Raw genomic sequence first — 27,448 nt, 5'->3', positions numbered from 1 at the left:
GGTCTGGGCAGATATATATTGGCTACAGGAGTTCATTATAGATCTAGATAGATAGATACATAGCAATTGTGTCCGTGGGTCACAGGGGTTCCTCTTAGATATATTTGGGGTTGTGTTTCTTGGGGAAGGGAGTCATGCTGGACTTTCAGGTCAGGTTTAGGTGACACTTCGAAGGCCGAGCGAAAGGAAGGCCTAGAGCTGCGCAAAGTGAAGGACCGCCCTTGGAAGGGGTTTGAGTGGCAGGTGTGGAAGCAATGACTGCTGCTAGAGACTGAGAGTTGGGATTACTTTAATGTGGAAGTCCGGATTCATTTCAAGCTGTTGGTAGCATGAGCTGCGGCTTCTCTGTATAGCTCCGGCCAAGACGTTTCCTCCGGCGTGGGTCCCGGATCCATCCCCGCTCGCTGTCTTCCTTTGGCCTGGTTTCCCCTCAAGCGTCTCTGATGCCAGAACAAGGCCCCAGAATGAACGGTTTCTCTCTGGGCGAGCTGTGTTGGCTCTTCTGCTGCCCGCCCTGCCCCAGCCGCATCGCTGCCAAGCTGGCTTTCCTGCCCCCGGAGCCCACTTACACGGTGATGCAGCCGGAACAGCAGGAAGGAGGGGCGGCCGTGGGGACGCCAACCGGAAGCTGCAGCCTGCACCTGACGGAGCGCGCAGACTGGCAGTACTCCCAGAGGGAGCTGGACGCCGTGGAGGTCTTCTTCTCGCGCACGGCCCGCGATAACCGGCTGGGATGCATGTTCGTGCGCTGCGCTCCTTCCAGCCGGTATACGCTGCTCTTCTCCCACGGCAACGCTGTCGACCTGGGCCAGATGTGCAGCTTCTACATCGGCTTAGGCTCCCGCATCAACTGCAACGTCTTCTCCTATGATTACTCCGGTTACGGAGTGAGCACTGGTAAACCGTCGGAAAAAAACCTTTACGCGGACATCGACGCGGCTTGGCAGGCCCTCAGAACAAGGTAGATCGCGTGTTTGGTGAGCCTGCCTTAAAAAAACGGCGGCTGGCGTTTCTAATCAAATGCTCATGCATTGCCCTGTTTTTATGTACCTACGTGTTCCAGTATTTGCGCATGTGGAAATACTGATGACTGGTCTGACGTTGCTGAGATCCTAAAGGCAGCGTCTAATTCTTCATATTTAATGGAGCTAGTCCAGTGTTGGTGAACCTTTTAGCGTCTGAGTGCCCACACTCAAAGGCGTTCCCACACCTGGTGTTGCCCAGTGCTGGGAGGGCAGGACTTCCACCTTCTGGGGCCAGGACGTCCCGGGAGACAGCTAAAGGTCTGGGAGGAACAGTGCGTACCTGTTCCTACTGTCCCCTCACCCTTCCATCTCGCTGTGTACCCTCAGTAATGGCTTTCCGTGTCAAAGAGGGCATGCATGCCATAGGTTTGCCACCACGGAGCTAGCGTTTCCTCACGTAGTCCCTCATAGAAGTCTCTCCTGTAACTGATTTCATTCTCAAAAGCAATTTGTGGTATAGCATTGTAGGACTGCAAGGTACCCATGAATGTTATTGTACTAGGGGTGACAAGGTCATAGAATCATAGAGTTGCAAGAGACTGCAAGGGCCATTCATTCCAATCCCCTGCCATGCAGGAACTCTCAATCAAAGCATCCCCGACAGATGGCCATCCAGCCTCTGTTTAAAGACCTCCAAAGAAGGAGCCTCCGAAACAGTGTGTTCCACTGTCAAACAGCCTTTACTATCAGGAAGTTCCTCCTAACGTTGAGGTGGAATCTCTTTTCCTCTGGCTTGCATCCATTGTTCCCTGGAGCAGCAGAAAACAAGCTTGCTCCCTCCTCAGTATGACATCCCTTCAAATACTTAAACAGGGCTATCATATCACCTCTTAACCTTCTCTTCTCCAGGCTAAACATCCCCAGCTCCCTAAGGCATTCCTCATAGGGCATGGCTTCCAGACCTTTCACCATTTTAGTCGCCCTCCTTTGGACGTGCTCCAGTTTCTCCGCATCCTTTTTGAATTGTGGTGCCCAGAACTGGACCCAGTATTCCAGGTGGGGCCTGACCAAAGCAGAACAGAGTGGCAATAAAGTTGTGCGAAAATCAGGCAGTTTTCCTAATTGTACCTAAAGCAACTGTACTCTGAAGGTGATGGTAATGTTACAGTGGCTTACTGATATGATCGAGGTGAAAGAAATGGAAAAGGTTAAAAATGCATGAGGCCTGCTTAGTCTATTGTATGTGCTCATAACATCTGTATGGTATCAGAGATGACCATGATAGTGATCACAGGGATTTTTTGGATTCTTGAACAATTCAACAAGTTAACTATGACAAGTCTGAAACACACTTACAGTAGTATTTTAAGACTGGTAATATTACCTAAGAACTGTAATTCATTTCATGGTGGTAGATATTTCAAATATTAGGCCAGGGGTGTTAGATTCCTTGATCTCATTAATAAAACATATACAATGACCTTTCATGCACACAAATTCCATTTTAGAGGGATACAAAGTTAGGGCAATTTTAAAGCATTTGTGACAAGAAATGTTATAGTACAGTGATGGTGAACCTTTTAGAGGCCGAGTGCCCAAATTGCAACCCAAAACCCACTTATTTATTGCAAAGTGCAGTGTCCCTCTGGCTTTCCAGTAACAAACTCTGGCAAACTCTGTGCTGGAGCAATGGCACATGTGCCCACAGAGAGGGCTCTGAGTGCCACCTCTGGCACACGTGCCATAGGTTCACCATCACTGTTATAGTAGAAGGTTATAGTAGTAGTCGCTTTTGGAACTTAGCCGCCTTACAGACGGATCTAAGCGGCGCCGTCGTTGCGCCAGGAATACGCACGAGGGGCGGCGCTTCCGGACGCGCCTTGCCCTTTGCGCGTATTCCGTACGGCAAGATGGCGGCGCCCTATACAGATGGGTGCGGCCATCTTGACGTAACGGATGCGCAGCGCCTGGACATCTAAACCCAGAAGAGCCGTCGCGAATGCGTGCTTTGGCACTTGCGGCGGCTCTTCTGGGTTGCCGGAAGGAGTGCGATTTCTGCACTCCTTTTTTGCAGCGCGGAGGAGTCGCGCGGTTTGGCTGCTGCGGCTCCTCCGCGCTGCAGCCGGCAGCGGTCCAAGACCGCCCCTTTTGGGCGGTCTGTAACTGGCCTTAGTTATTCTTAGCCGGCAGTCTGTGGTGTTTTGAATGTTTCTTCCAGAGAAACATAGCTGATCTCACTTTGGATGCAACTTATGTGGTAATGTCTGATAGGAAGCAAAAGTCTAGTAGATGCAGGCTTACATATGAGTGCTAACACTATTCATATTGGTAACTGTTCACTTTAAGACATTTCCCCTTGCAGTTTCTTAGCATATAAGACCTTTCACTCTTCATTTTGAAAGAATACAGGTTATGCCCACTTACCTGGCAGTAAGCCTCGCTGAACACAAAGGGACTAACTGTAAGTATGTATAGGATTACGTCATTAATGTCACATAATTCTTTCGTCTGAAATATCTTCAGTTTTTCTTTATTTACTATTCCAACATCTCAACAGTCCAAATACCATTCAGTTTGGAGGATTGTAAACCCATCATTTCATAGGACTATCCAGGTTTATGACTAAGCGTGTCATTGTTCTCCATACTCCCTTTAAGCAAACATCCTTATCCCCGTGAGCAGGCCATGACCTTTTCTCTCCAATTTATCTCCTTATATAGCCTTGATAAATAGTGAGAAATGAACCTGTTCCGAGTAGGTTGGCTCTTTTCTCAAGATCAGTTCCAACTTAATTTCTATAGACTTTTCTTTAGTTTTATGTACAGTTTATTCTGGTTCTGGGACAAAAATAAAAACTTTTCAAATTCAGAAAGTTGAATGCTATATGGTCACCATGAACAGAATAACCACTCGCATAAATTTTAGATGTTATTTGTCTAAAGTAAAAAATAATTAAATCACTAATTCAATTTGGGGAGAAAGGCTGACTGAAGATTCTGTTTTCGTTGCACAATATGGTCAAACAGCAGTGCTGGTAGAGTGGAATCTGTACTATTTTAGGGGGCAGTAGGTACACATAGAATAGAATCATAGACTTGGAAAAGACTACAAGGGCCATCCAGTCCAAGCCTCTGCAGGAATTCACAAGCAAAGCACCCCTGACAGATGGCCATCCAGCCTCTGTTTAAAAACTTCCAAAGAAGGAGACTCCATCACTGTCCGAGGAAGTGTGTTGCTCTGTCAAACAGCTCTTACTGTCAGGAAGGTCCTCCTAATGTTGAGGTGGAATCTCTTTTCCCGTAGCTTGCATCCATTGTTCAGTGTTCTAGTCTCTGGAGCAGCAGAAAACAATCTTGCTTCATCCTCAACATGACATCCTTTCAAATAGAATTGTTCTGTAGAAGTGTTCTTTCAAAAAATCTCTAGGTCCTCCAGTGTGACATCTGGCAGACGTTGCCCCTAAAATCATGCTAGAGGCACTAGAGCAGTGGTTTTCAACCTTCCTAATGCCGCGACCCTTTAATATAGTTCCTCATGTTGTGGTGACCCCCAGCCATAAAATTATTTTCATTGCTACATGCAAATATGTGTTTTCCGAAAGGGGTCCTGACCCACAGGTTGGGAACCGTTGCACTAGAGATTCTTAGAGAGATCATATTAATCAAATCTGTGCATAATCAAATCTGCAAAGGTCAAAGCTGCAAATGTGGATGGCTGACTCTAATAAGGTTAAAAGGAGACAAGCTAACTACTAAACCTGTCAAGTTAGGAACTGAAAGCCATAATTCTCTCTTTAATGTAAAGGATGATAAAATCTATTTAAAATCTTACTTCTTTAAAAAGCATGTGTGCTAATTGGTTGTCTTAATTTGAACATATTGCCCAGTTCTAAAGTGAGACCAGTTGAATTGGAACCATTTTGGCAACATTGAGAAACAAAAGTAAGGTACTGGTGTGTTTAGGGGAAACAATTGGTGTTCAGAAATACGTAACACATTTAAACTCTCCAGAGGGAACAAAGACTTGATGAATCCAATGAGGACATGCTAATTGGCTTTCAAGACATAATGGATTGTTGGGTATCATTTGTGAAGGGAAAGTGAGGGTAGCAGAACTGAATAGCTTGTTTGAGCTTCTACCAACTTAAAGTATCTAGTAGTGGGGCTACAGATGGCTCAAACTCTTACATATTCCTGTTAGAAGGAGGGAACACTATCAATACTAACAATTTCTATGGATTATTTTTCTTTTCCTCAGAAAGCTGTAATGCAGGAAGGGACTGAGCTGTCTCCATCTGTTATGGTGCTGGCCTTACTTCTATGATAAAATTAAACTTAGGTCGGTCTCATGACATTTCAACATACCTTTGTCCCTCAAGTCACCCATTAGTCTCAAGCACGTAGTGACTACAGTTGTGGGCTCTATTTTCCTTACTTTTTAACTTTTCTCCTTTGCCTGGTTAGTGTTAACCGTGGTACAGCATTGCACTGATTATTCTTTGCTTTTAAAATGGATTTTAGAACCTTGGTTAAAAGCTATTTGCAAACCCTGGTAATGCTAACACAGAATTTTGTTCCAGTGCCGAACAAATCCTGCAACAGGATGGGCATTAAAATTAAGCTGAAGGCTGGAATGTACCTGAAGCATGTACTCAATTGTGTCACCATGTTCAAATTTAACTAGCATTACATCTGTACCAAACAGAAAATGAAACCCCAAACCTGCCACTTTATATGTGATTAGACTGTTAAATCTCTTGCTGGGAAAATTTGTCTGTGTGCAAATCAATAGAAAGGCAAATCCCAGTAGTCTCTTTATAACAGATCTGTGCTATATTATGTTAGGTTACCATGTACCAAGAAGACTCCATGCAGTTGCTTTCTAGAGTGCTTCCACATAATTCCATCTGTTTTGCTCTAGCTGCAGAGGGAGAGGACAAGCAGCCAGGCACATTCCTTCATGCCAAGACTTAGCTGCTGATGTGTCCTGTTTTATTTAGGTTGTAGGCCCACTGGCAAAAACAGTCAAATTAACAGCTTCACTGTCACTTTGATAGCCTTTTTGGCTAAAAGGCAGTATCTAAATGCTTCAAATGTAAATAAATGAATGCATGCATATTCTCAGAGTTGGAAGTCTCATTTTCTGGAGTCCGTCTCATGTGGAGATGGAAGCAGATTGTTGTCCTTTAAGTATACACCATATGTAACTATGATGGGGAGCAGGACTAGGGCACCCCCTCCTTGTTCATTTTGGCACAGTTATCCACCTCTCTAGCCCTCTTTCCATTGGTGGACCAAGATTTTTTAAATGACAGACCTAAGGCTGATTTAAGGTGCTGCCCTGTGCTTTTATCTTTTTAGTTATTTTTAAAATCGGTTAAATTGTTTTACCCTTGTGTTTTTAATATAACTGGGTTTTTTTTTTAAAAAAACAAACCTTCTGTATAATATGACTTTAGTTGTACTATGCTTTAATTTATTCTAAAGTCCCATGTCAGGGAAAAGGTAGGATATAAAAAAGATAGATACTGTAAATAGATAGGTGTTCTGCTTATCATTGGTGTTCAAAAAGGCATTTGGGAAATCTGAAATAATTTCCTTTGTCCACTGGATCCAACAGGCGAACGCTAACTTTTTCAACTTAAGGAATTTTTCATTAGCTGAGCTGTGATCTTTTTATATTTCATGTTTGCAGCCCTGTTTGGGTGCTCCCTGTGCTTCTGCTCTGTGAAATGAACTCTTGCAACACAACTCTTTGTGTATGATAGTGCACTACAAACCAGCAAGGGTGTCATAACAGTATGCAAGTTGTTTGGAATCCATGTGCTGTTGTGTGGTTTTGATTCCTCAGACATTCACGTTGCTTAGATACAAGCTTCCGAAATCCCAGCTATTTGCTGGAATGGATAGCTTGGTGATCTCTGCATCCGGTTTCAGTTGCTTAAATTATCTTAGACCATAATTTCAGATCGCAGCCTGGTTGTTTGACAGCTCTGTGCTTTTTAAGGACAACTTGAAGGGAGCACTCCCCACAAAGGGGCCTTTATCCTGGGAGGGGTTTTGCATTGGAGAACCAAACCTTATTGTCTTTCTGTTGCTGCCTTTGTCCCCAGTCAGCTCAATGATGGCCACTGAGGGATGTATTCTGCTTTTATAGTCTACACACAGACCCTCTATGCCACCTCAAAATAACTGCAAAACTCTCACTATAATTTTCTTTCTCCTGCATGCTTTTTTACCATCTGTGCAGAGACAGCATGGTGTAGTAATTTGTGTGTTCAGGTGGGACTTTGAGAAACTAGGGTTGAATCCCCACTTGGCCATAGAAACCTTCTAAGTGACTTTGGATAAGTCACACTTAGCTGAAGAGGAAGGCATTAGCAAACCTCCTATGAATAGATCTTGCCAAGAAAAGACTATGATAGGGTTGTCATAATGCAGAGTTAATTTGAAAGCATGTAATAACAACAAACAAGCCCCATAATAATAAAAAAATGTTCTTCAAAAGCTAGCACATTTTAAAAATCCTTTTGGTTGGCCTAAAAATTGTAATACAGGTTGAATATCCCGTACCGGGAATGCCTGTATTAGGGTGGCTCTCCCACTGTGGGGACAGATGTGTTGTTTGAGGATTGCTCATGGATTCCTCTCTATTATGAGGGACCTTAGTGGCAAAGTTCAGAAGCTATGACCGTTCCTAGACAGAGATAATTTGGCCACACAGATCCATTATTTTGTAACTTCAAGGCTGGACTCTTGTGGTTTGAGACTGCACCTAGTACAGAATCAGTACAGTGGTCCCTCCACATTCACTGGGGTTAGGAGTGAAGGATTCCTACGAACATGGAAAAAACATAAATAAAAATAACTCTATTCTTTTTACCGAAGAGAACACCTCTCTAGGAATCTCCAGGTCCTCCAGTGAAACTTTCTGGTCAACATCTGCCAGAAGTTGATCATAGAATCATGCTGGAGGACCTACAAATGCCCCGAGAAGTGCTTTCTCTAGGAACATCTAGGTTCTCCAGCACAACTCTGAGATCAACTTCCAGCTGAATTGTGCTGGAAGACTTAAGAGATTCCTAGAGTGAACATATTAATCAAAACCGCAGATAATCATATCTGCAAAAGACAAAGCTGCAAACGTGGAGGGCCAACTGTAACTACAAGATTGCTTAGTAGGGTTTCCAACTAGGAACATATAAAACCTATGTGGAAAGACCTACACCGATTACCAGTTAAATACAAATGATACTTTGGTTTATGAGTCCCCTAGAGTTCAGAAATATCTGAGAGACCACCTTGTCCCGTGCAAACTAGAATCCATCCAAGTATATTGTGCATTTTGGTTGGCCAATAAAGGTATTACTGAGGGATTTTTGTTTGCATTTGTCAAATGGCCAACAAAGCTACCCCTGCATATTTCCCTGTTCTCCCATCTACACTTCCCTGGTATTTATGTTTGCATGTTTTCCCATTCTCTCATGTACACTTCCCTGGTATTTATGTTTGCATGTTTTCCCATTCTCTCATGTACACTTCCCTGGTATTTATGTTTGCATGTTTTCCCATTCTCTCATGTACACTTCCCTGGTATTTATGTTTGCATGTTTTCCCATTCTCTCATGTACACTTCCCTGGTATTTATGTTTGCATGTTTTCCCATTCTCTCATGTACACTTCCCTGGTATTTATGTTTGCATGTTTTCCCATTCTCTCATGTACACTTCCCTGGTATTTATGTTTGCATGTTTTCCCATTCTCTCATGTACACTTCCCTGGTATTTATGTTTGCATGTTTTCCCATTCTCTCATGTACACTTCCCTGGTATTTATGTTTGCATGTTTTCCCATTCTCTCATGTACACTTCCCTGGTATTTATGTTTGCATGTTTTCCCATTCTCTCATGTACACTTCCCTGGTATTTATGTTTGCATGTTTTCCCATTCTCTCATGTACACTTCCCTGGTATTTATGTTTGCATGTTTTCCCATTCTCTCATGTACACTTCCCTGGTATTTATGTTTGCATGTTTTCCCATTCTCTCATGTACACTTCCCTGGTATTTATGTTTGCATGTTTTCCCATTCTCTCATGTACACTTCCCTGGTATTTATGTTTGCATGTTTTCCCATTCTCTCATGTACACTTCCCTGGTATTTATGTTTGCATGTTTTCCCATTCTCTCATGTACACTTCCCTGGTATTTATGTTTGCATGTTTTCCCATTCTCTCATGTACACTTCCCTGGCATTTATGTTTGCATGTTTCCCCGTTCTCCCATGCACACTTCCCTGGTATTTATGTTATACCATGGCCTACTTATGCTTGTTTGGCAGTAGTAAAGAGGAGGGTGTCCTCCTATGGCTCCCACCATGCGCAGTGACTTTTCCTCTGAAATTTGGTGGGTTTCCAGCATTAATGTTTCTGTTGGAAAGATCTTCATCCGGGCAGTTTTCTGTTTATTTTCCTGATTGTTATATCTGTTGGTTATTTCTGGCTTTTAATGAATTTTGGATTTTTTAAAAAATCCCTTGTTTGACTGTGGTTGCTTTTATTGTGAAATGTTTTGGGCTTTTAAAAATTAAAAGCTGTATATCAGTGCTGAAAATAAATTTTGTGTAAGGTAAATCCACTTAAAATATTATGTGAGTTTAAATGTGTTGTCATTTGCAGGCGTTACTCTTTGCCACTTGAAATATGGAATGTAAATTGTGATGGTAAAATAACATACTTACAGTGATTAGTTAACAAGTCAGATTAATCAGGCAGTTTTTATATAAGGAGCCAAGCTTTATAAATTGTTAAAATGCGAGTTAGTGTTAACTTGTCTGGAATGTTTATGTGACCAATAAATCTCGGTTGGTGACAGCTGCTGTTGAGGATGGAAGTGGAGAGATCTAGTTCCATAAATACAAATGCTCCCCCATGAAAGGGAATTTATATGCAGTCAATTATATTCCTACTGTTTATGGATGTGTTAATGAGTGCTATAACTTCCCGAAAGCATCTTTCACAATAAAGGGGAGGAAATCTAGAAGAGTATATGTTTTCTTAATGAAAGCTGTATGTTTCCCATTGTCACATTTCTTGTATGGAGTACAGAACTCTGGTTAGTAGTTAGGTCTGACTGTGGAGAACTGAGGTTCATATTCTTGTTCTGTCATTTCGAAATGTGAGGCCCTATGCAGAGTACTATCCAGCAGTCTAATCTGTCTCAGGGTGGTGATGATCAATAGTGTAATTTGATGGTGCCCCAAGTTCTTTGGAAGAGTCTTAGGATAAATATATAACAAAACTGATGTTGTAGTTGTAGGAGTATACAGTCCTCCCTTGTCCTCACGGTCTTCGGACTTGCATCCCTCGCTTATACGCAACGGACAAATGGAGGGGTACGCACCCTCGCATGCCCACACATATATTCAAGCCAAAACTCCATTTTTACAAGGGGGTTTGGAACAGATCCCCCACAAAAAAGGAGAAGCGACTGTATACCATCCTCTCTGAGCTGTTTTGTAGTACAGTTTCCATCATTCCCAGCTAACATAGTCAGTGAATGAGGATGAAAGGAACTGTAATTCACAATATCTGGGAGTTGATGGATGCTGACGTTGACACTGTTGTCCCAACTGGATTATAAATTATTTTGAGGCAATGGCTTCAGACTGTAAACTGAAGAGATATTGCTTTACAAATAATGAACACAGCTTGGCAAATCAGTCCACAAAATTTATTAGTTTGTTTTTGTATTTCATTAGCCTGCTGCAGGCACTTCAGTGCTAGTCGCTTTTATAATATCAACTATTTGAAAGAGAAAGTACCAGTTTTCCAGTTTATATATAAACTAGGAAGTTAACACTTTTTAAGGCATGTGCATAAAACATTATGTGTTTATGAAATGCACAGTAAAAATGAAATCCTGTCTAGTGTCCTAGAGGCACTTTTTACTGAATATAGGTGAGCCAGAATAAATTTGTTTATAAAGCATTCAAATGGCAAAACCATCTAGCAAAGCATTTTTTTTTTCTTTTCCAGAAAACATTTTGGTTTCTGTTCTTTCCTGAAGATCAGGGAGGAGAACTTTCTGTGGTGGGTATCAGTTGCAGAAATATTCCCCCAAGGCTGGCTTTCTTTAGAGCTCTCACAGCAGTCCAGTAAAGTATATAATGGAGTGTAGCTTAGTTGTTCTGAATTATTAATGCTTTGGTCAGTGAAGGGAGTCTTTCAGTGGCCAGCAAATGCTTCCTGCCTGTGATAAGTAAGCTTTTAGATTTCCAACATTTCTTTGTTACAGGGCATCCTTAATTAAATGCCACTAACTCAGTTAAAGTAAATTTAGTGCACCGGATAGTTTTCTAGGTGAAGCCGAGTGTACAAAAGTGGTATCGTGCTTGGCCCATCTTCTCTGTTGCTTCTAAAAGTAATGCCACTATTTTAGATAATGAATGCAATAAAAGATGCAACAGCTCAACTTTCTTTTGCTGAATTATAACTAGTATATTCAGCGTTACTAACACACATTTCACATTACATGTCAGTTCCATTTTAAATAGAGACAATCTGATTCAATGCAACCAGTTGGCCGTTCTGTTTCACTAGAGGCTATATGTGAGTCTGTCAAGGCACAGGCAACATCACATTTTTTGTTATACTTGTGAGTGATTGCAAAGCAAGATATTTTTGTGAAGCAGAAACAAGCTTAGAAGTATGTTTATTTGTTAGTTTATTCCACTCAGCCCCAGACTGTGTCAGTTCTTATCTCCTGCTTAGATGACTAAGTAGAACGTATGCTATATTTAACTCATCTAGTCTGATTGATTGCAGCGGTCCAGACAAGTATGGATAAGTGTGTGAAGTGTGTGTGGAGGGCTGCACCTATGGCCCTTTGACAGTAAGATGATCTGCAGTCCTAGGAGAAAGGGATTAGTAGCATATGGACAAGCAACCAAAGATCCAGCTACCATTGTTCACCAGTTACAGCCTATTTCTTTGTCTTTGCATAAAGAAAATTGCTGCTGTCAGACACTGAGCAAAAGAGGACATGCTACTCCAGAACAATGTTTGGACTGGGTGAGAGGCAGTACGATTGTCAATGTATTGTATATTTATAAAAGCCATTTCATGCATCCTTCTGAATAAAAAAGTTGGATGGAAATGAACATATAATATGCTTTGCTTCCTGTATCATTCTCACTAAGCGATGCGGTCACATTAAAATGGGATGAGAGGACAAATGTGAGCTTATTGTAGTGCATACTTGTCCCACCTGTAAAGACAACACCCATCCCTCCTCATTCGCTGGGGTTAGGGGCACAGGACCCCCGTGAATGTGGGAAAATGCAAATAACGAAAACACTATATTTATACCTGAGAGAATACCTCTCTAGGAATCTCTAGGTCCTCCAGTGCAACTCTGTGGTCAACATCTGCCAGATATTGACCACAGAATTGTGCTGGAGGAGATACGAATACCTAGTGGAGTGTTTTCTCTAGGAATCTCTAGGTCCTTCAGTGCAACTTTTGGTTAATGTTGACCATAGAGTTGTGCTGGAGGACCTAGATATTCCTAGAGAGAGCATATTAATAAAATCTGTGAATAATGAAATCTGCAAAAGTCAATGCCGCAAATGTGGAGGGACAAGTGTATTTTCCTTACTTCTCAGAATACTTCATCATGGGCTAGCATTAATGGCAATCTACCTGTGAGAATAGCAACTTGTTTGTGCCTGGGTTAAGGTTTCAACAAGTGATGCTGCAGTTCATAGCATGTTCTAATGACTGTGAAGTGAGGGGAGTGGGGCTTGCCAGCCCATTGCTCAGCTTGCCCATACCATTACCACTCTTCTATTGTTGCTGCAGCATTGTCAAAATCTTACATCTGCATGTGCTGAGAGGCGTGCATGGAAATCACAAGAGTTAGATGGGAAAGCAGGGTGAGCAGAGCTAACCATTGCTTGCTTATTCATCTGACCATGAACTGTAAAATAATAATAATAATAATAATAATAATAATAATAATCCCACTGCAGTCTTTCCACCAGACTCTTTTCATGTAGCAGAATAAACAGGCTGCAGCTGTCTAGTCACATCTCAGCAGGTTTCTTGTAGCACCAGCATCTATATATATATTTCTTTTTTAAAATGTACAAATAAATTTCATAGCAAAATACTTACTCATTCTTTCAAGCTGTCTTGTAGCTCAAAAATACTAAGTTCTGAATCTACTTCCTAAATAAGCAGCTAATGTAAATATGTGTGTTATGCTAACTATCATAGAGCAAATAGGAATCAAACACAGTACACCAAGTTTCATTTTAACATACCAGTGCAGAAACAGCAGCCAGTTTCCAGGGTTTCTGTTTTTGTGTAAGTGAACATGACACAAACTATGCTCTGTATTCATTGTAAGAAGCTTAGGCCTAGCTTAGGGGTTTACACTTTAATTGACTGCTCCTGGTGATCTGTAAGACAAGGTTTTCATTCAAACTGACTTTGCCGTTGCCTTGTGTCACAAAGCAATTCCAGACTTCTCACACCTTTCTGCTTTCCTGTCATTGTTTCATCCTCATATTCTTGCTTTAGTAGGAGCGACTGAAGGAAAGAAAGTGTTCAGTATGGGAAGGGTGTGTGTGAAACTATTAGCCAGCTGCTTCCCAGTTGACAGGAACAGACCCATGTCTATTGTTGCTGCTTCCTGGTAAGTGGGGATTAGGGGACTTTCACAGTCCCTGTGTAGCCCCTAAACTAAACTAGGGCTTGCATAGGGATTGTGAATACATAACAATCTAGTAATGCATTATCTTAGTAAAGTACAGTTAAGTATTGTATCTTCACTCTATGAAGAGTGAAAGGTGAGAGCTTAGTGTCCATCCTGGGAGTGCTTAAAAGAAGCACTCATCCCATCTACTCTCTCCAAGCATCACAACTTCTAGCCTTTTCAAATGTCTGGGAAGAAAAATGGCAATGACTCTATGGGGTTTCCTTTCAAAGGGATAACAAGAGTAATTGGGCTTTGAAGGATTTGAATAAAACAGTTATGTATGTCTGTCGACTTTTCTGGGTTAAAATCAGGCAAAATTATCACAGTATTAAGAGCTGTAATCACTGCTAACATAGGGGGGATACAGATGGGCAGAAAGGGGCAGTGAGACACCGCCCCTTTCTCCCATGGATCATTGCCGTGGGACTGCACTTCGTGGCAACAATGCGCCATTTTCTTCACCTTTGCCAAGGCGCCATTAGTGCCCTGGAGCAGCGCACTGACGTCCCTTGTGTGCTGTGCTGTTTGGACGTGGTACATGAAGCATGTAAACGGTGCATGCATTGTATGAACACACACATCAAAATGGCACCCAGGCAGCACAGAAGGGCTCGAGAGCATGCTGACACTGTGCTCTCCCAAGCCCTAAAATCAGCCCCAGGCCGGCACTTTGCGCCAGTTTGTACCGGGCCATAGTTGCCATTTTCTTTGCTTTTGTCTTTTCATCCTTTTTGACATGTACACATTTTCCATGCTCCGCCTGGTCACCTCCCTTACACATTGCACAGCCACCATTTATTGTAGGTCCCTCCTCATTCATCTAGCCCAGTGAGTCCCAAACTCTGGCCTTCCAGAAGTTTTAGACTTCAGCTCCCAGAATCCCAGAGCATTGGCCAAAATGGCCAAGGCTTCTGGGAGTAAAGTCCCAAACACCTGGAGGACCAGAGTTTGGGAATCACTGAAATTCTTGCCTTTAGGGTGAACACAGTTATGCTGGAATTGGTAAGTTCATTGAAACCATTTTCCTTTGCTTTATCCTTTACATTTTTGTTACATTGCCCCTAAGTTTTATCCCTGACTTATTCATAGGTCATACCAAAATTCATAATTTTGGCCCTCAAACCTGTCCTCAATGTATGTATACATGAGCTGGACTTATAGTTGAGTATATATGGTCGACTCATGTGTAAATTTCTTTAAGGACAACTACTGGTATTTTTACTATACTCTATGAGTGATCTGAAAGTTGCCATAAATTCTGTGAAATGTGTTATTTCTTGAAAGGCAATCAAAAATTGGAGTAAACTTGTTCTTGTATTTGATTTGTCAAGTTTCTTCATTATATTCTTGTTAGTTTCCACTCTGAATATCTTTTTGTTGCAAAATAAAAAATAAAGAAAGGAGAAGGAGGTGCCTGCTAGTATCAATCTAAACATTCTGATTTTTACTTAATGAAGTAGAAAATGTTTTGACAACAGCAGTATTATATTTATCTGAATAGAGGAATTATCTGTGTTTATATGGCCTGCAAGACCAGGATGTTTAGGCAAAATGTTCCAGCGACCTTTAGGTCCAACAATACTTTCCCAAACGCATTGGACGTGATCGGTTTTGTAAATATAATAAAGATCAAAGTCAGATCTGGTCCAGTGAAACATATTTTCCAACTCCCAAACCAATGCAGAAACAGGAAATAAGAAGAAAAATTAAGAGGGCAGTGTTTGTAGGGAAGCATAGCAATGGATTCTCCAGAAAATGGAGCAACTCCAGTTGCTGAGTAGAAGTACTTTGGACAGAAACACTGTTATTGAAGAGGATATGACTAAAAGAAACACTACTTTAACTTGTTGATGTTTTGTTGGTGACATCCAACAGAAAGGGACCTTTCTGAATTTCTTCACTTATACCTCGTAAAACTTGAACGTTACAAGCATGTGTAAGATCAGCCTGATGATCTGCATATGATCATCACACAGCACAGCCTTGCGTATTTCCCAGCAAAAGAAAATCCTATCAAGCTAAATGTTTGCTAATTAGTATGCTGAGATTTATCCTCATGTTTACTAAGACATCTGAATAAAGGTCCCTCTCTGCTGGATGACAGTGTAACTGAAGAAATTCAGAAGCACCCCTCTGTGGAACCTGGAAAGAGTCTGTGCTGCTTATTAAATAAACTGGGAACAAACAGCAACAGTTTTTGCAAATGCTTTGCTAGTTAACATCTGCTAGAACAAGAGAAGGATCCAAAGTCCATAGATACTTCAGTTATTTTTTTCAAGAAAATAACGGGCACTTTAGTGGTTTTGACCCTTAAGCCCCCCAGCAGCTGAAAATCAAAGCCGCTCACCTGGCTGCTCACTTGCTAAGCAAAGATGAACAGCAGGATTAGAGTTCATCGACAAACTATAGTCCCTCAGTAATGGATTGAACAAAGATCATAGAATCAGAGTTGGAAGAGACCGCACGGGCCATCCAGTCCAACCCCCTGCCATGCAGGAAATCCAAACCAAAGCATCCCCAACAGATGGCCATCCAGCCTCTGTTTAAAGACCTCCAAGGAAGGACAATCCACTACACTCCAAGGGAGTTTGTTCCACTGTCGGACAGCCCTTACTGTCAGGAAGTTCTTCCTAATGTTGAGGTGGAATCTCTTTTCCTGTAGCTTGCATCCATTGTTCCGGGTCCTGTTCTCTGGAGCAGCAGAAACCAAGCTTGCTCCCTCCTCAATATGACATCCTTTCAAATATTTAAACAGGGCTATCATATCACCTCTTAACCTTCTCTTCTCCAGGCTAAACATCCCCAGCTCCCTGAGTCGTTCCTCATTGGGCAACGTTTCCAGACCTTTCACCATTTTAGTCACCCTCCTCTGGACACACTCCAGTTTCTCAATGTCCTTTTTGAATTGTGGTGCCCAGGTGGAGCCTGACCAGAGCAGAATACAGTGGCACTGTTACTTCTCTTGATCTAGACACTATACTTTTATTGATGCAGCCTAAAATTGCATTGGCCTTTTTAGCTGCCGCATCGCACTGTTGACTCATGTTCAACTTATGGTCTACTTGGACTCCTAGATCCCTTTCACATGTACTTTCATTCAGCAACGTGTCTTCCATCCTATATCTGTGCATTTCATTTTTCTGCCCTAAGTGCAGTACCTTACATTTCTCTGTGTTGATAATGGCTTCCTGGTACACTTCACATATTTCAACACTGTCTGGCCCCATCTTTATGGGGGCATCCTACACTCAAATATTCTCTTCACCACAGGATAGTTCCATTGCCAAACTGGATTTGCTACTTCATTACCATGCACAAAGGCTAGCTTACAATGTCTTTGTTCACACAGCCATCTTAAAACTGGGCTTGCCACTTCATTTCCATACACACAGGATTTTGAAATCAAATGGACATTCTCACACACCTACGACACATATAAATTTGTCCCTAGTTTACCACGCCACCAAATGCATTTGAGGAAGTAGACTTAAATCTATGAAAGCCTATGCTACCAACTTCGTTTTTTAGTTAGTCTCAAAGATGCTTCAAGATCTCTCTACATACTTGCTAAGCAGGTGTTCTTCCCTGTGCCAAGGTTACAAAATACCAACAATCGATTTCTCTACGCTTGAAGTGGATGGATGTCAGCTGAATATGTGAACTGACACTCTGTTGAACAACATTGTCTTTAGGAAACGTCACAGATCTGTCTGGAGTGTTCCATCTGCAGTGGTTTCTGTACAAATCCAACTTGTCACTTGATGCAACCAACACCATGTGATGAATACTTGTATATGAACCACCAAGGCTACTTACTACTTAATGGAGAGGCGGTTTTCCGGCTTCTAGGGCTCCTGAATGGAAAACTATGTTCAGATGTTGATGTGAACTTTAATTACTCATTAGTATTGTTTGTTGTTTTGTGCCTTTGTCATTTCCAGCTCGGTTTCCTTGGCAAGAATTGTCCAGAGGAAGTTTGCTGTTGCCTTCCTCAGAGGCTGAGGGTGTCACTTTCATGGTTGAGTCGGGATTAGAATCTTAGTCTCTGGAGTTCTTGTCCAACATTCAAATCACTACATCATGGTGGCTCCATTAGAGTCATGCTGTGTTTAAAACTGCTTAATTTGGGGTTAACTTGGGCTACCTTTTCCCTATCCCTTCTGTTCTCTCATTGAACTCTTGCTGAACTCTGTGGAAATTCCTTGTGTTTCTTGTCTTCAAAGTGAATTGTATAATTGGCCTTTTTGAAGTGATTGATTCTGATACTGCCTTTTCCTGTCTTCCCACTGTGTTTCCTCTATGTTCCCATCCTCAAACTGGGATTGGAATCCTGTTGTGCCTGGGATGCTTCTAAAGAGATCATCTTTGCAGGAGCAACTTGGGTGCATACCCATAAATTTTAACCTGGATGCTCCATTCAGTCATATGATTTTCTGTTTTCCTGGAGACAAAAACTCTTTTGATTCAAAGAAGGTATTTTTAGGAGCTGCTCCCTAGCTCTCCTTGAAAATGCACTGTGTACTCCAGGATAGACCACCAAGGAGCCTGGCTGGAACAGTTCGCTTCAAGCAGAGAGTTGTCTTGCAGGTCAAATATTTTTGTGTTAGACTGTGTTCTGAAACCTGTTAAATATTATAAAGTATATAAAAGTTACCTTCCCTCCCTGCATCTTGTTTAATTGATACACAACTGGCAAACTCTTTTGCCACAGGTATTTATGTCTTATGTAGCCTATAAAGGGTTTCCTTTACAAATGATCTCTTCATAACAGACGCATAAAATGGATCATGGCTCCCATTTTACAAGCAGGAAAACTGAGCCTGGAAGAGTTATTTGGTGAAAGCGTTGTAGAACTCTGTGTTCTTCATGATTATAAATATTAAAAACTAAATTCAGTCTCTGTCTCTCTCTCATATTAATATATATATATATATATATATATATATATATATATATATATAAAATGTAACTTTTCTTTGTGCCCAGGGCTGTATACACGTACCATAAGAAAGCCAATATGATATAGTCGCTTGAACATTGGACTATGGAGACCAGAGTCCAACTCCCCACTCGCTCATGGAAGCACACTGGGTGGCCTTTGGCAAGTCACACTCTCTCAGCCTCAGAGGGAGGCAAATGCAAACACCCATCAATTACTTGAAGGCATGCAACAAATAATCATGTGCACATCTATCTGGTTACCAGTTTTTCTTATCTATATTGCTAACTTAGCTTATTGTCATATGTTCCATCTACACTTCCTTTTCTCCCTTCTTCACCCATTGCTTTAGATTTTTCTACCTCAATGCAGTGCTTGAAGACTTCAGTCATTATGGGGTGACTATGGAAAACATTTGCACTTGGCTGAAATCCAAACACTGTGGGTAGCAGTAGGATCAGTGTGCGTTGCCTCAGATTTATTTTGAGTGGTGTGGTTATATTTTAAAATCTGCTTGTGCAATGAGGAAGTCTATGGCGTTAGTCACTGTCCAGGTACAGAAATCAAGGCCAAAATACCAACTTGAGGTCAGATTTCATGGCTGATACCTCTCACATCTTTTGCATTTTCCTCCCAGTACATTTTTGTATTACTGTATCCTAAGTGGCAAGTTGGTTTTTATCTACGAACACGGACGCAGAACTGTTTTTGCCTATAAACAGTATGCAGAACTGTTAAAAACAGCTGGAGTTAGCATTTAAGTATTCTTGACCCAAATAAGTGTTCTTAACTGCAACTTTCAAAATGCTCTGAGTTGTTTTAAATAAGATACGCTTCTGTTTCTCCCCTTTCCTATCCTTGCAGGTATGGTGTCAGTCCTGAAAACATCATTCTGTATGGACAAAGTATCGGAACTGTTCCCACTGTAGACTTGGCATCTCGGTATGAGTGTGCAGCTGTAATCCTTCATTCACCCTTGATGTCTGGGTTGCGGGTAGCTTTCCCGGACACTAGGAAAACATACTGCTTTGATGCTTTCCCAAGGTATGTGCAGAATTCTCTCTGAGGGTAGCATTCTTTATTGATGATACTTGAATTGAATATGTACCTTTTAAATAAACATCTGGGTCATGGGCACATTTACTTAATTGGCAGTACATGTGGCAGGCTCAAGTGAGTGCATATGTAGATTATTACCCTGTGCAAGCAGGCACAGCAAAATTTGAATGCTTAGCCTGAGGGTGATTCATAATTGAGGCCAGATCCCAAACTTTGCATGCATAAGGATTCCAGTTTCAACCTTTGACATTTCTCAGTTAAAGTTACTTTAGGTGAAAGCATGGGAATGACCTCTGAGAGTTCAGAGGGCTACTTCCAGTCAGAATAGACAGCAACTATGGATTTTATACAACTACTCATGCCCATATGTAATATTGATGATCACCATTCTATTTAATTAGAACTTCTTGGCTGTGGTGAACTACCAAGCTCTGCATAAGACTTAATTATTCCCACTGTTAGACCTTTTTTCAGTGTGACCTTTTTAAAGGTTGTGAAGCATCATCTTTAAATATTGCTTTCAAATAATGATACAAGTAATTGTATAATGCCATTAGTTATGAAAAAAGTAGGAACTTCAGAATCTCATTCCTCCACCTATCAGTGAAAATATTTGGCAGACTTATTGGGAATTCTGGATTGCATACACTGGCCCAGTTTGCACATCACAATAAATCTTTTTTATTTTAAAGAAGAAACCCAGACAGTTGTGCCTTTTCTTGATAGGGAAGTTACTCTAGCCTCGTGATTATTTTGACTGCCCATTTCCTGCACCTTTCCTTGCTCTGCAATATTCTTTTTGAAACGCCCAATCAGAACTCTGCACTATATGCCAACTGGGATGTCACAGTATATTTATATAAAGGCATTCCTACATTAATTCCTTTCCTAATGATCCCTCTTTCTTGACGATATAGATACAGACAATAGATACTCTTTTGGAGAGTAGATGTTTTGTAGATTCTTTTTGTGTTTTCATGAAACACAAATTTTACATATTTGCCCACAGCTCCAAAAATGCAATGATATTCTATTCACTATGTGAGTAGAGTCAGTGGGACTGAACAGACTGGTGCTTTGTGCTGGCCTCAGCCCAAACTAGAGGTGCATGGGGGCACCCTGGGCACCATCTTGGCATGCCCCCATACAGACAGGGCACTCCACGATGACGTCTGCACAACGCAGTGCCCAAACAGCACCACACCGATGTCATAATCACGTGTAAGCGCGCCCATGGGAGTCAGTGTGGTTTGGTTGGCACAGTCTCCATCCAGGGCAGAAAGGGGTGGCATCTCACCACCCCTTTCTGCCAGTCTGTATCACCTCAATAGATTGACTGAATCAGAATCATCCTAGAGTAGAGAATAGAATCTTCAGAGCTGTCACATAAAAAATGATGGTCTGTTACTGCATAATGTAAAATTCAAGGTTTTCAGTCAAGATAAATGAGTAGAAGGTACCCTTCTCAGTGTTTGAAATGAAGGACATGAGTATTTTAATAGTTTAATAGACTATATTCAGCAAGGATCTTTCAGCAAACTGTTCTAGTATCTTAGATATGACTTAATGTGGATCTGGGAAGATTTGTTTGCTGAATTTAACTGCTGAAAATTAGTTTAGTGCACCTCACAGTTATTATTATTATTATTTTGCTTGCTTTTAATATGCAGGAGAAAATAACAGAATAACTAGATGGGAGGAAAGTAAGAGAGGTGAGATACTAGCTTCTTGTCCGTGGTAGAGGGAATTGTGTCAGAACAGGGTTGTGGAGTAATGGAGAAGGAGGATCATAGTTTTTCTTAAGCTGCCTTGATCTTGAAGCCATGATCACAGTGCCTACAGTTTAGAATAGTAGCTGAGTTTTATTGTATATATTTATGTATAATTCTAGAAATTTTAGTCAGAAAATTGACACCCTCTCCCCCCCCCCCCCAAAAGTGAGTCAACTTATCCATAGGTCAATGTAAATAATGTACTTTAACTCTCATTTTTAAAAAAGCAACCATCTCCTGGTGAAAGGCAAGAGTATAATCTGTCCTGTAACTACCGACCCCCCCCCCACACTCTTTCTACTCTCCAGCCTTTAGTCTGAGTCCAAACAATTATGCCTGCTGAAATTTTGCAAGTTCTTTGGCATGTTTTTCCTTTGCATCATCCATCATGCTCCTAAGTTTTACCCTTGACTTATCCATGGGTCATATTAAAATCCATGATTGTGGCCCCCAAACCTGACCTTAGCTTATACATGAAGTTGACTTATAGTCGAGTATATACGGTAGTCACAATTTGTTTATGAAAACCAATGTTAACTCCCTAGCTGGCATCCAGTTCATTATGAATATACTGTTTCATTCCTGAAAAAGGCATGTAATACCAGTTAGCCCAAATGTTTATGGCATCTCTCCGATAGAGTACGAAAGTGTTGTCTCAAGAGATGCCATGATCCAGGGGGTCAATTGATTTGCTGGAACAAAATCCATTAAAAAAAGAATTAGAATCCTGGGACAGGACCCTAGCTAGGCAGAGGTTTATAACTAAGTAGGCAGTTCATCTGTTCACACAAGGTAGTTTCTAGTGGTATGGTATATTGCTTCCCCCTCCCTGGTTTTTTAAAGGTTACAAATATTTACAGTATGACAAACTCTTCCTCTGAGCATTTACATTTTCAAAGCTTACACATAAGGCTTTGGGACAGAGCTTGGATGAAAAGGGCCAAGTCAAATAGCAGGTGAAAAACACTAGTGGCAGAGACAACTTAACAGCAGAAGCATTATATCACCTCCCTTGTTATTTCTGCAGAGCTGTTCATTACTAACAGTTTACATTCAGTTTGTATGTTAAACATTTTGATACTCTAATGACTGCCTGCCTGCCTTGGTAGAAGAGAAAATTGTGCATTCACCCTTTGTGTTTTCTGATGTTGGGATTCCATCAGAATGTAGTCTCTGTAGATTCCTCTAGCTGCAGAGCGGTGTGGTTAGGAATACCAAGTAAGGTTAATGTGCTCTTTGAATGCTGCCTTGCTGAGCAGCTGAGCTGGCAGTGGGATGCCTTCCAGTGGTTTTGCAAGCTAGAAATATTGTTTTTCTGAAATGCCTGACTAGGGCTAAATGACACTAACTGTGTACATTCTAAAATGGAAGGACTTCCTTTTCATGCTTCCTAAACTTGAGGAATATATGCATACATTCTTAGCTCCTAAGAATATCAAAAAGATATCTGCATACATAGCTTAACACAAGTATTAACAGAGATGCCACCATGACTTACGCGTTATAGTAGTTGAGATACTTTAAACTCTGTTTGGGGGAAAGGGTAGCCAAATCCTTACACCAGTTCACCCCCTTGAGAGAAGAGTAAAAGACATCAAAAAGAGAGAACAAAAATAAGGAGACAGAATCTTGCTTGGGAGATGCTTTCTTTGTGTGTGCATGGTGCTGATGTGGAGAGATAGTTAGCCATTGACTAATGCCTAGGCCCAGTATCCCATGCAGCCATGGAGCTCATGCAGCAACCAGAACTGAGATCCTGGGAAAGTTAATTTCTCTTAACATAGTCCTACTTTCCATAGTGGTTGTATAAGTGAGGTTAGTGGGGAAGTTACACAGAATCTTGAATTCCTTGGAGCAAAGCTGTAATAGAATTTAGTGAGCGAATGTGCTTTCCAGTCCTGTGTATGTGTATTCAGAAAAACTACTAATTTCAGTAGAAGTAACCTGCAGGTGAGTGTTTACCTAAGAGCAGACTTAGTGTTTCTAAGAGCCAAACTCTTCATTGTGAATCCCAAATGTAGTGCTCTATTGGTTACAGTTTTTAGTTTATTGATCTGCTTGGCTGCTGTATGGAAATAAATATCTATCGTAACCTGCCATGAGCTGTTAATGAGATGATGGCATGAAATATTGCCATATATATTCGACTATAAGTCAACCTTATGTAAAAGCCGAGGGGAAGTTTTGAGGCCAAAATTATGGATTTTGCTATGACCTGTGGATAAATCAAGGATAAAACTTAGGGGCATATAGCAAAGGATCTGAAGGATGAAGCAAAGCAAAAAAATGTCAAAAACTCACAAATTACCAGCAGACATAACTCTTTGTGCTTACTCTCAAGGCTGGATAGATGAGAGAGTAGAGGGGGTCAGTGCTTCCAGAAGTGATTATACTCTTGCTTTTCACCCGGGGGTGGTTCCTTCTTTTAAATAAGAGTTAAGATACACTACTTACATTGACCTGTGGATAAACTGACTCAGATTTTTTGGGTCAATTTTTTGACCCAAATTTCTAGATTTATACATGAGTATATACAGTATTCCAGCCTTCAGTTGCCTTTTTGTTTTCTAATGTTTCTCTTTCTGGATTGCTGCACTGATGTTAGTTGCAAGCAACCCAGCAAGATAAATCTCTGGCAAACTGAAAGCTGTCTCTCCCAACCCTCATTGCCATTCTGTTTCCAATTAATTTTGGCCACTCTGTCTGACATATGGGCAAAGGCCTCTACCCAGCAATATGTAACACAGGATCTCTCAGTAGTGCATGGCAAGAGGTTCTTGCATGGTCTCCATTACTTCTTCCAGGGCGCGCAGGAGGCTTTGCCGGTGCGGCTTTCAGCATATGCTGAAAGCTGCATATGCCGCACCCGCATAAAATGTGGGTGTACTGTACTATTACAGTTTCCTACATTGTAGTAACTGGGAAGGTGTGGTGGTAATCCTTTGCTTTCTTTTTTCTCAAGATAAATTTATGCAGTTAGAAGTTTTAAGTTTCAGATTTGACAACCATGAGTGGCAAATTGCCTTGTTTTATGGGGGTGGGTGCATGTGTGTGTGTGTTCAACCTCTAAAATCCACCACAAACCTCAGGTCCTTTTTAGAGCAGATGCAACCCACATACCAGGCACAGTTGGACAGCATTGCTAGAAAAGAATGAACAAATGGCTTTCTTTTTAGGAACATTTTGGCGTGATGCTTTGAACATGAAACCAGTCCAATGTAATGGTACCATAACATCCCTGTTTAATTTCAGAAGTGGCCAGAGTGAATTGGCTATGATGTTACTCTTTGTCAGAGGCATTCAGAGAACAGTTAGTAAAAAATTGGTGATGTTATCCCAGAGTCTTTCCAGCTCCCTTCCAGGAACCATTTTTAAAAGAAAAGCAGTTCTGCTAGGTCACAACAGGAGTTTGGTTCGTTCAGCATCTTGCTTTCCACAGTGGGCAACCAGATGCCTCTGGAAAGGCAACATGCAAGACATGAAGGCAATGGTCTTCTTGTGTGCTTTGCTTCCTGTCAGCGAGAATTTAGAAATGTGCTGCCTCCAAAACCTGGGCTGTTGCATACAGCCATAGAGCTGAGGTGCACAGCTCCTAGGGTCCAGGGGCTCCATAGGCAAAGATCTTCCAATTTTGTTGACTTTTTAAAAATATATTTTACTCAAAATGCCACATATACTCATAAGACTGTGTGCTACTCAAAGCCAGTCTGCAAGTCATTGGCTGCTGATCATAGCAAGTTTACAGGAAGGAAAGAAACCATAGTCCATGGGCACAAATAGGGTGCTAGTCACTTGCACATTGAGGGGAAAAATCCTTCTAGTCCACTACTTTAGATGCCTTGGGAATCCCTGCTCTACAAGGTTTGCAGAGCAACTGCACCATGTTTTTGGCCTTCAATGTTTTTTTAGGCCCAGGAGCTTTAAAAAAATACCAGCAAGGAAATTGAAACCTCTTGACCTTTTATGGCTCACATTGACATTGACTTCAGTGCCATAAAATCTGTGTATTTTGCAAAGGGTTCTTGGCCATGTGGCAGGGAGTGGTCACACCTGTCCTTACCTCAGAATGGTGCCATAGAACACACCTGACACTGTTGCTGTGAGTTGCTAGCAAATACCAGTAATGAGTAAATGAGCACACTTCCAGGAATTATCTTCCGTGGCTGCTTTTCATGCAACAGGGTTTTAGAATCTGTGGCTCTCCAGATTGGTTGTACCCCAACTCCACTCGGCTTTGGCTGACAGTATGGCCAGCAAATGGGAGCTGTAGTTCAACATCTGGTGGCACAACTTCCCCACCCCACCCCACCTTTCTTGAGGAACCTCATGATTCCCTACAACAGTTGCAAAACTCACCAATGTTTTCTGATGGCTGATCTAACCTGTCATGGTCTCTTGGTTTTCTTTTTCTACTTCCTCAGCATTGACAAGATTTCTAAGGTTACCTCTCCTGTCTTGGTGATTCATGGTACCGAAGATGAAGTAATAGATTTCTCACATGGTTTGGCAATGTATGAGCGATGTCCCCGAGCGGTGGAGCCCCTCTGGGTGGAAGGGGCTGGTCACAACGACATAGAGCTTTATGCACAGTATCTAGAACGACTAAAACAGTTCATATCTCATGAACTCCCTAACTCCTGAAGAAAACCTACTTGATCTCTTTTTTCTTTTTCTTTTTTTTACCTCAGTTAACTGTGAATGGAAGAATTTACCTGTTTTTGCACACGCATTAACTGGATTAGCTGTAATAGCTTTATAACTATGAAGAAATGCCCTGACATTTGGGTGGATCCAAGCAAATCTTGACTGTCTTTTTTATATCAGGAAACTATTGTAATAGTCACTACTGTAATCCCCCAATTTTGTTTTGTTTTGTTTTTTACCTTCATTAACACTAGAAAGAGATGGAGTTGTGGAACGAAAACTAGCTTTGAACATGAGGATACTACTAGTCCAATATAATATTTCCAACCTTTTTCCTTTCCTGCCCATGATTTGTCTCATTTTTGAAAACTCTTCCCACAATTTGGAATGCAAGCAAGTCTGCACCTCAGCTTCCTATTTGATTTATGGATTTGGTCTAAGAGCATCATGTTACTCTCCATGTACCATTTTTAGCTGTGCTATTGTAACTGGAACGTTTTTGTGGTGATTTCTTATTGTGGTTTGGGGGATTCCTTTTCTTCCCTCCCCCTTCTTTTTTGAGGCAATGTTGCCTTCCTCAGTAAATTAATTAATAAATCCCAAGTACACTCATCATTTATACATGGCGCTAATTCTGGAAGATTTCATCAATTATCTGCATATTTAGAAAATGAAATATTGTTAAAGGTATAATGACTACATGACTAACCCTTTTCATTCTTTTTACTTAAAATATGTACATTTACTAAGCCCCAGTATTCAGACGATGTCTGCAGTCTGAATAAGAGCTAACTTTTGCATTTCTTTGTGTAAAGCATTCCTTATAAGAGGTTTTTAAAGAAAATTGTACATAAGTGAATTTACATTATGCATAATTCCTGAACAGTAGTTTTAAATTTAAGTCTAGTTAACAAATTCTGGTTTGTATATGGATATGTTTTGTTATAAGTTTTTATCCCTGCATTATTTTGCTATTAAAATTTTTATAAGATTTCCAAGACAACTAAAAAAAATTTACACATTTACTTTTGATGAATTTATGTAAGATACTTTCATTAAAACTGATCTTTTTTTGTTTAGGGAAATTTTTTCATTCTCAGACACTGGAATCGCACTGAATATGCAAGACACTTAAAATCATAACACTATGAGGCCTGTGGGGTTTCCCCCCCATATGGAACGGCCTTAAATGTACTGTAAGCCTCTGATTGTTGTAAAAATGGATTGCGATTGATTATGGTTTGTGTACTTGTTGCCAGAATGCAACAACAGTGGTTGTAATGGAATAAAGGATGCATGGAGTAAAGAA

General features: G+C 41.1%; 1 protein-coding gene across 2 annotated transcripts in view; it reads left to right on the top strand.

Moving 5' to 3' along the window:
• ABHD17C (abhydrolase domain containing 17C, depalmitoylase) overlaps positions 1-27,448 on the top strand; it is a 28,000-nt gene extending 552 nt beyond the window's left edge. Inside the window, exons 1-3 of one of the 2 annotated variants that reach the window (XM_089539060.1) lie at positions 1-961; positions 19,529-19,708; positions 27,220-27,448. The exon at positions 1-961 is cut by the window's left edge and continues 552 nt beyond it. In XM_089539060.1, coding sequence (XP_089395186.1) covers positions 444-961; positions 19,529-19,708; positions 27,220-27,274 — 753 coding nt within the window. In that variant the 5' untranslated portion in view covers positions 1-443 and the 3' untranslated portion in view covers positions 27,275-27,448. Of the gene's footprint in view, positions 962-19,528; positions 19,709-25,916 lie in introns of both variants that reach the window. The other variant, XM_089539059.1, reaches the window with a different exon arrangement.

Source organism: Sceloporus occidentalis, unplaced genomic scaffold, assembly GCF_023333645.1.
Source record: "Sceloporus occidentalis isolate IW3139 unplaced genomic scaffold, rSceOcc1.0.p SCAF_9, whole genome shotgun sequence".
Classification (NCBI taxonomy): domain Eukaryota; kingdom Metazoa; phylum Chordata; class Lepidosauria; order Squamata; family Phrynosomatidae; genus Sceloporus; species Sceloporus occidentalis.
Note: the sequence above shows the minus strand (reverse complement) of the source record. Positions and strands in the feature narration are given on the sequence as shown.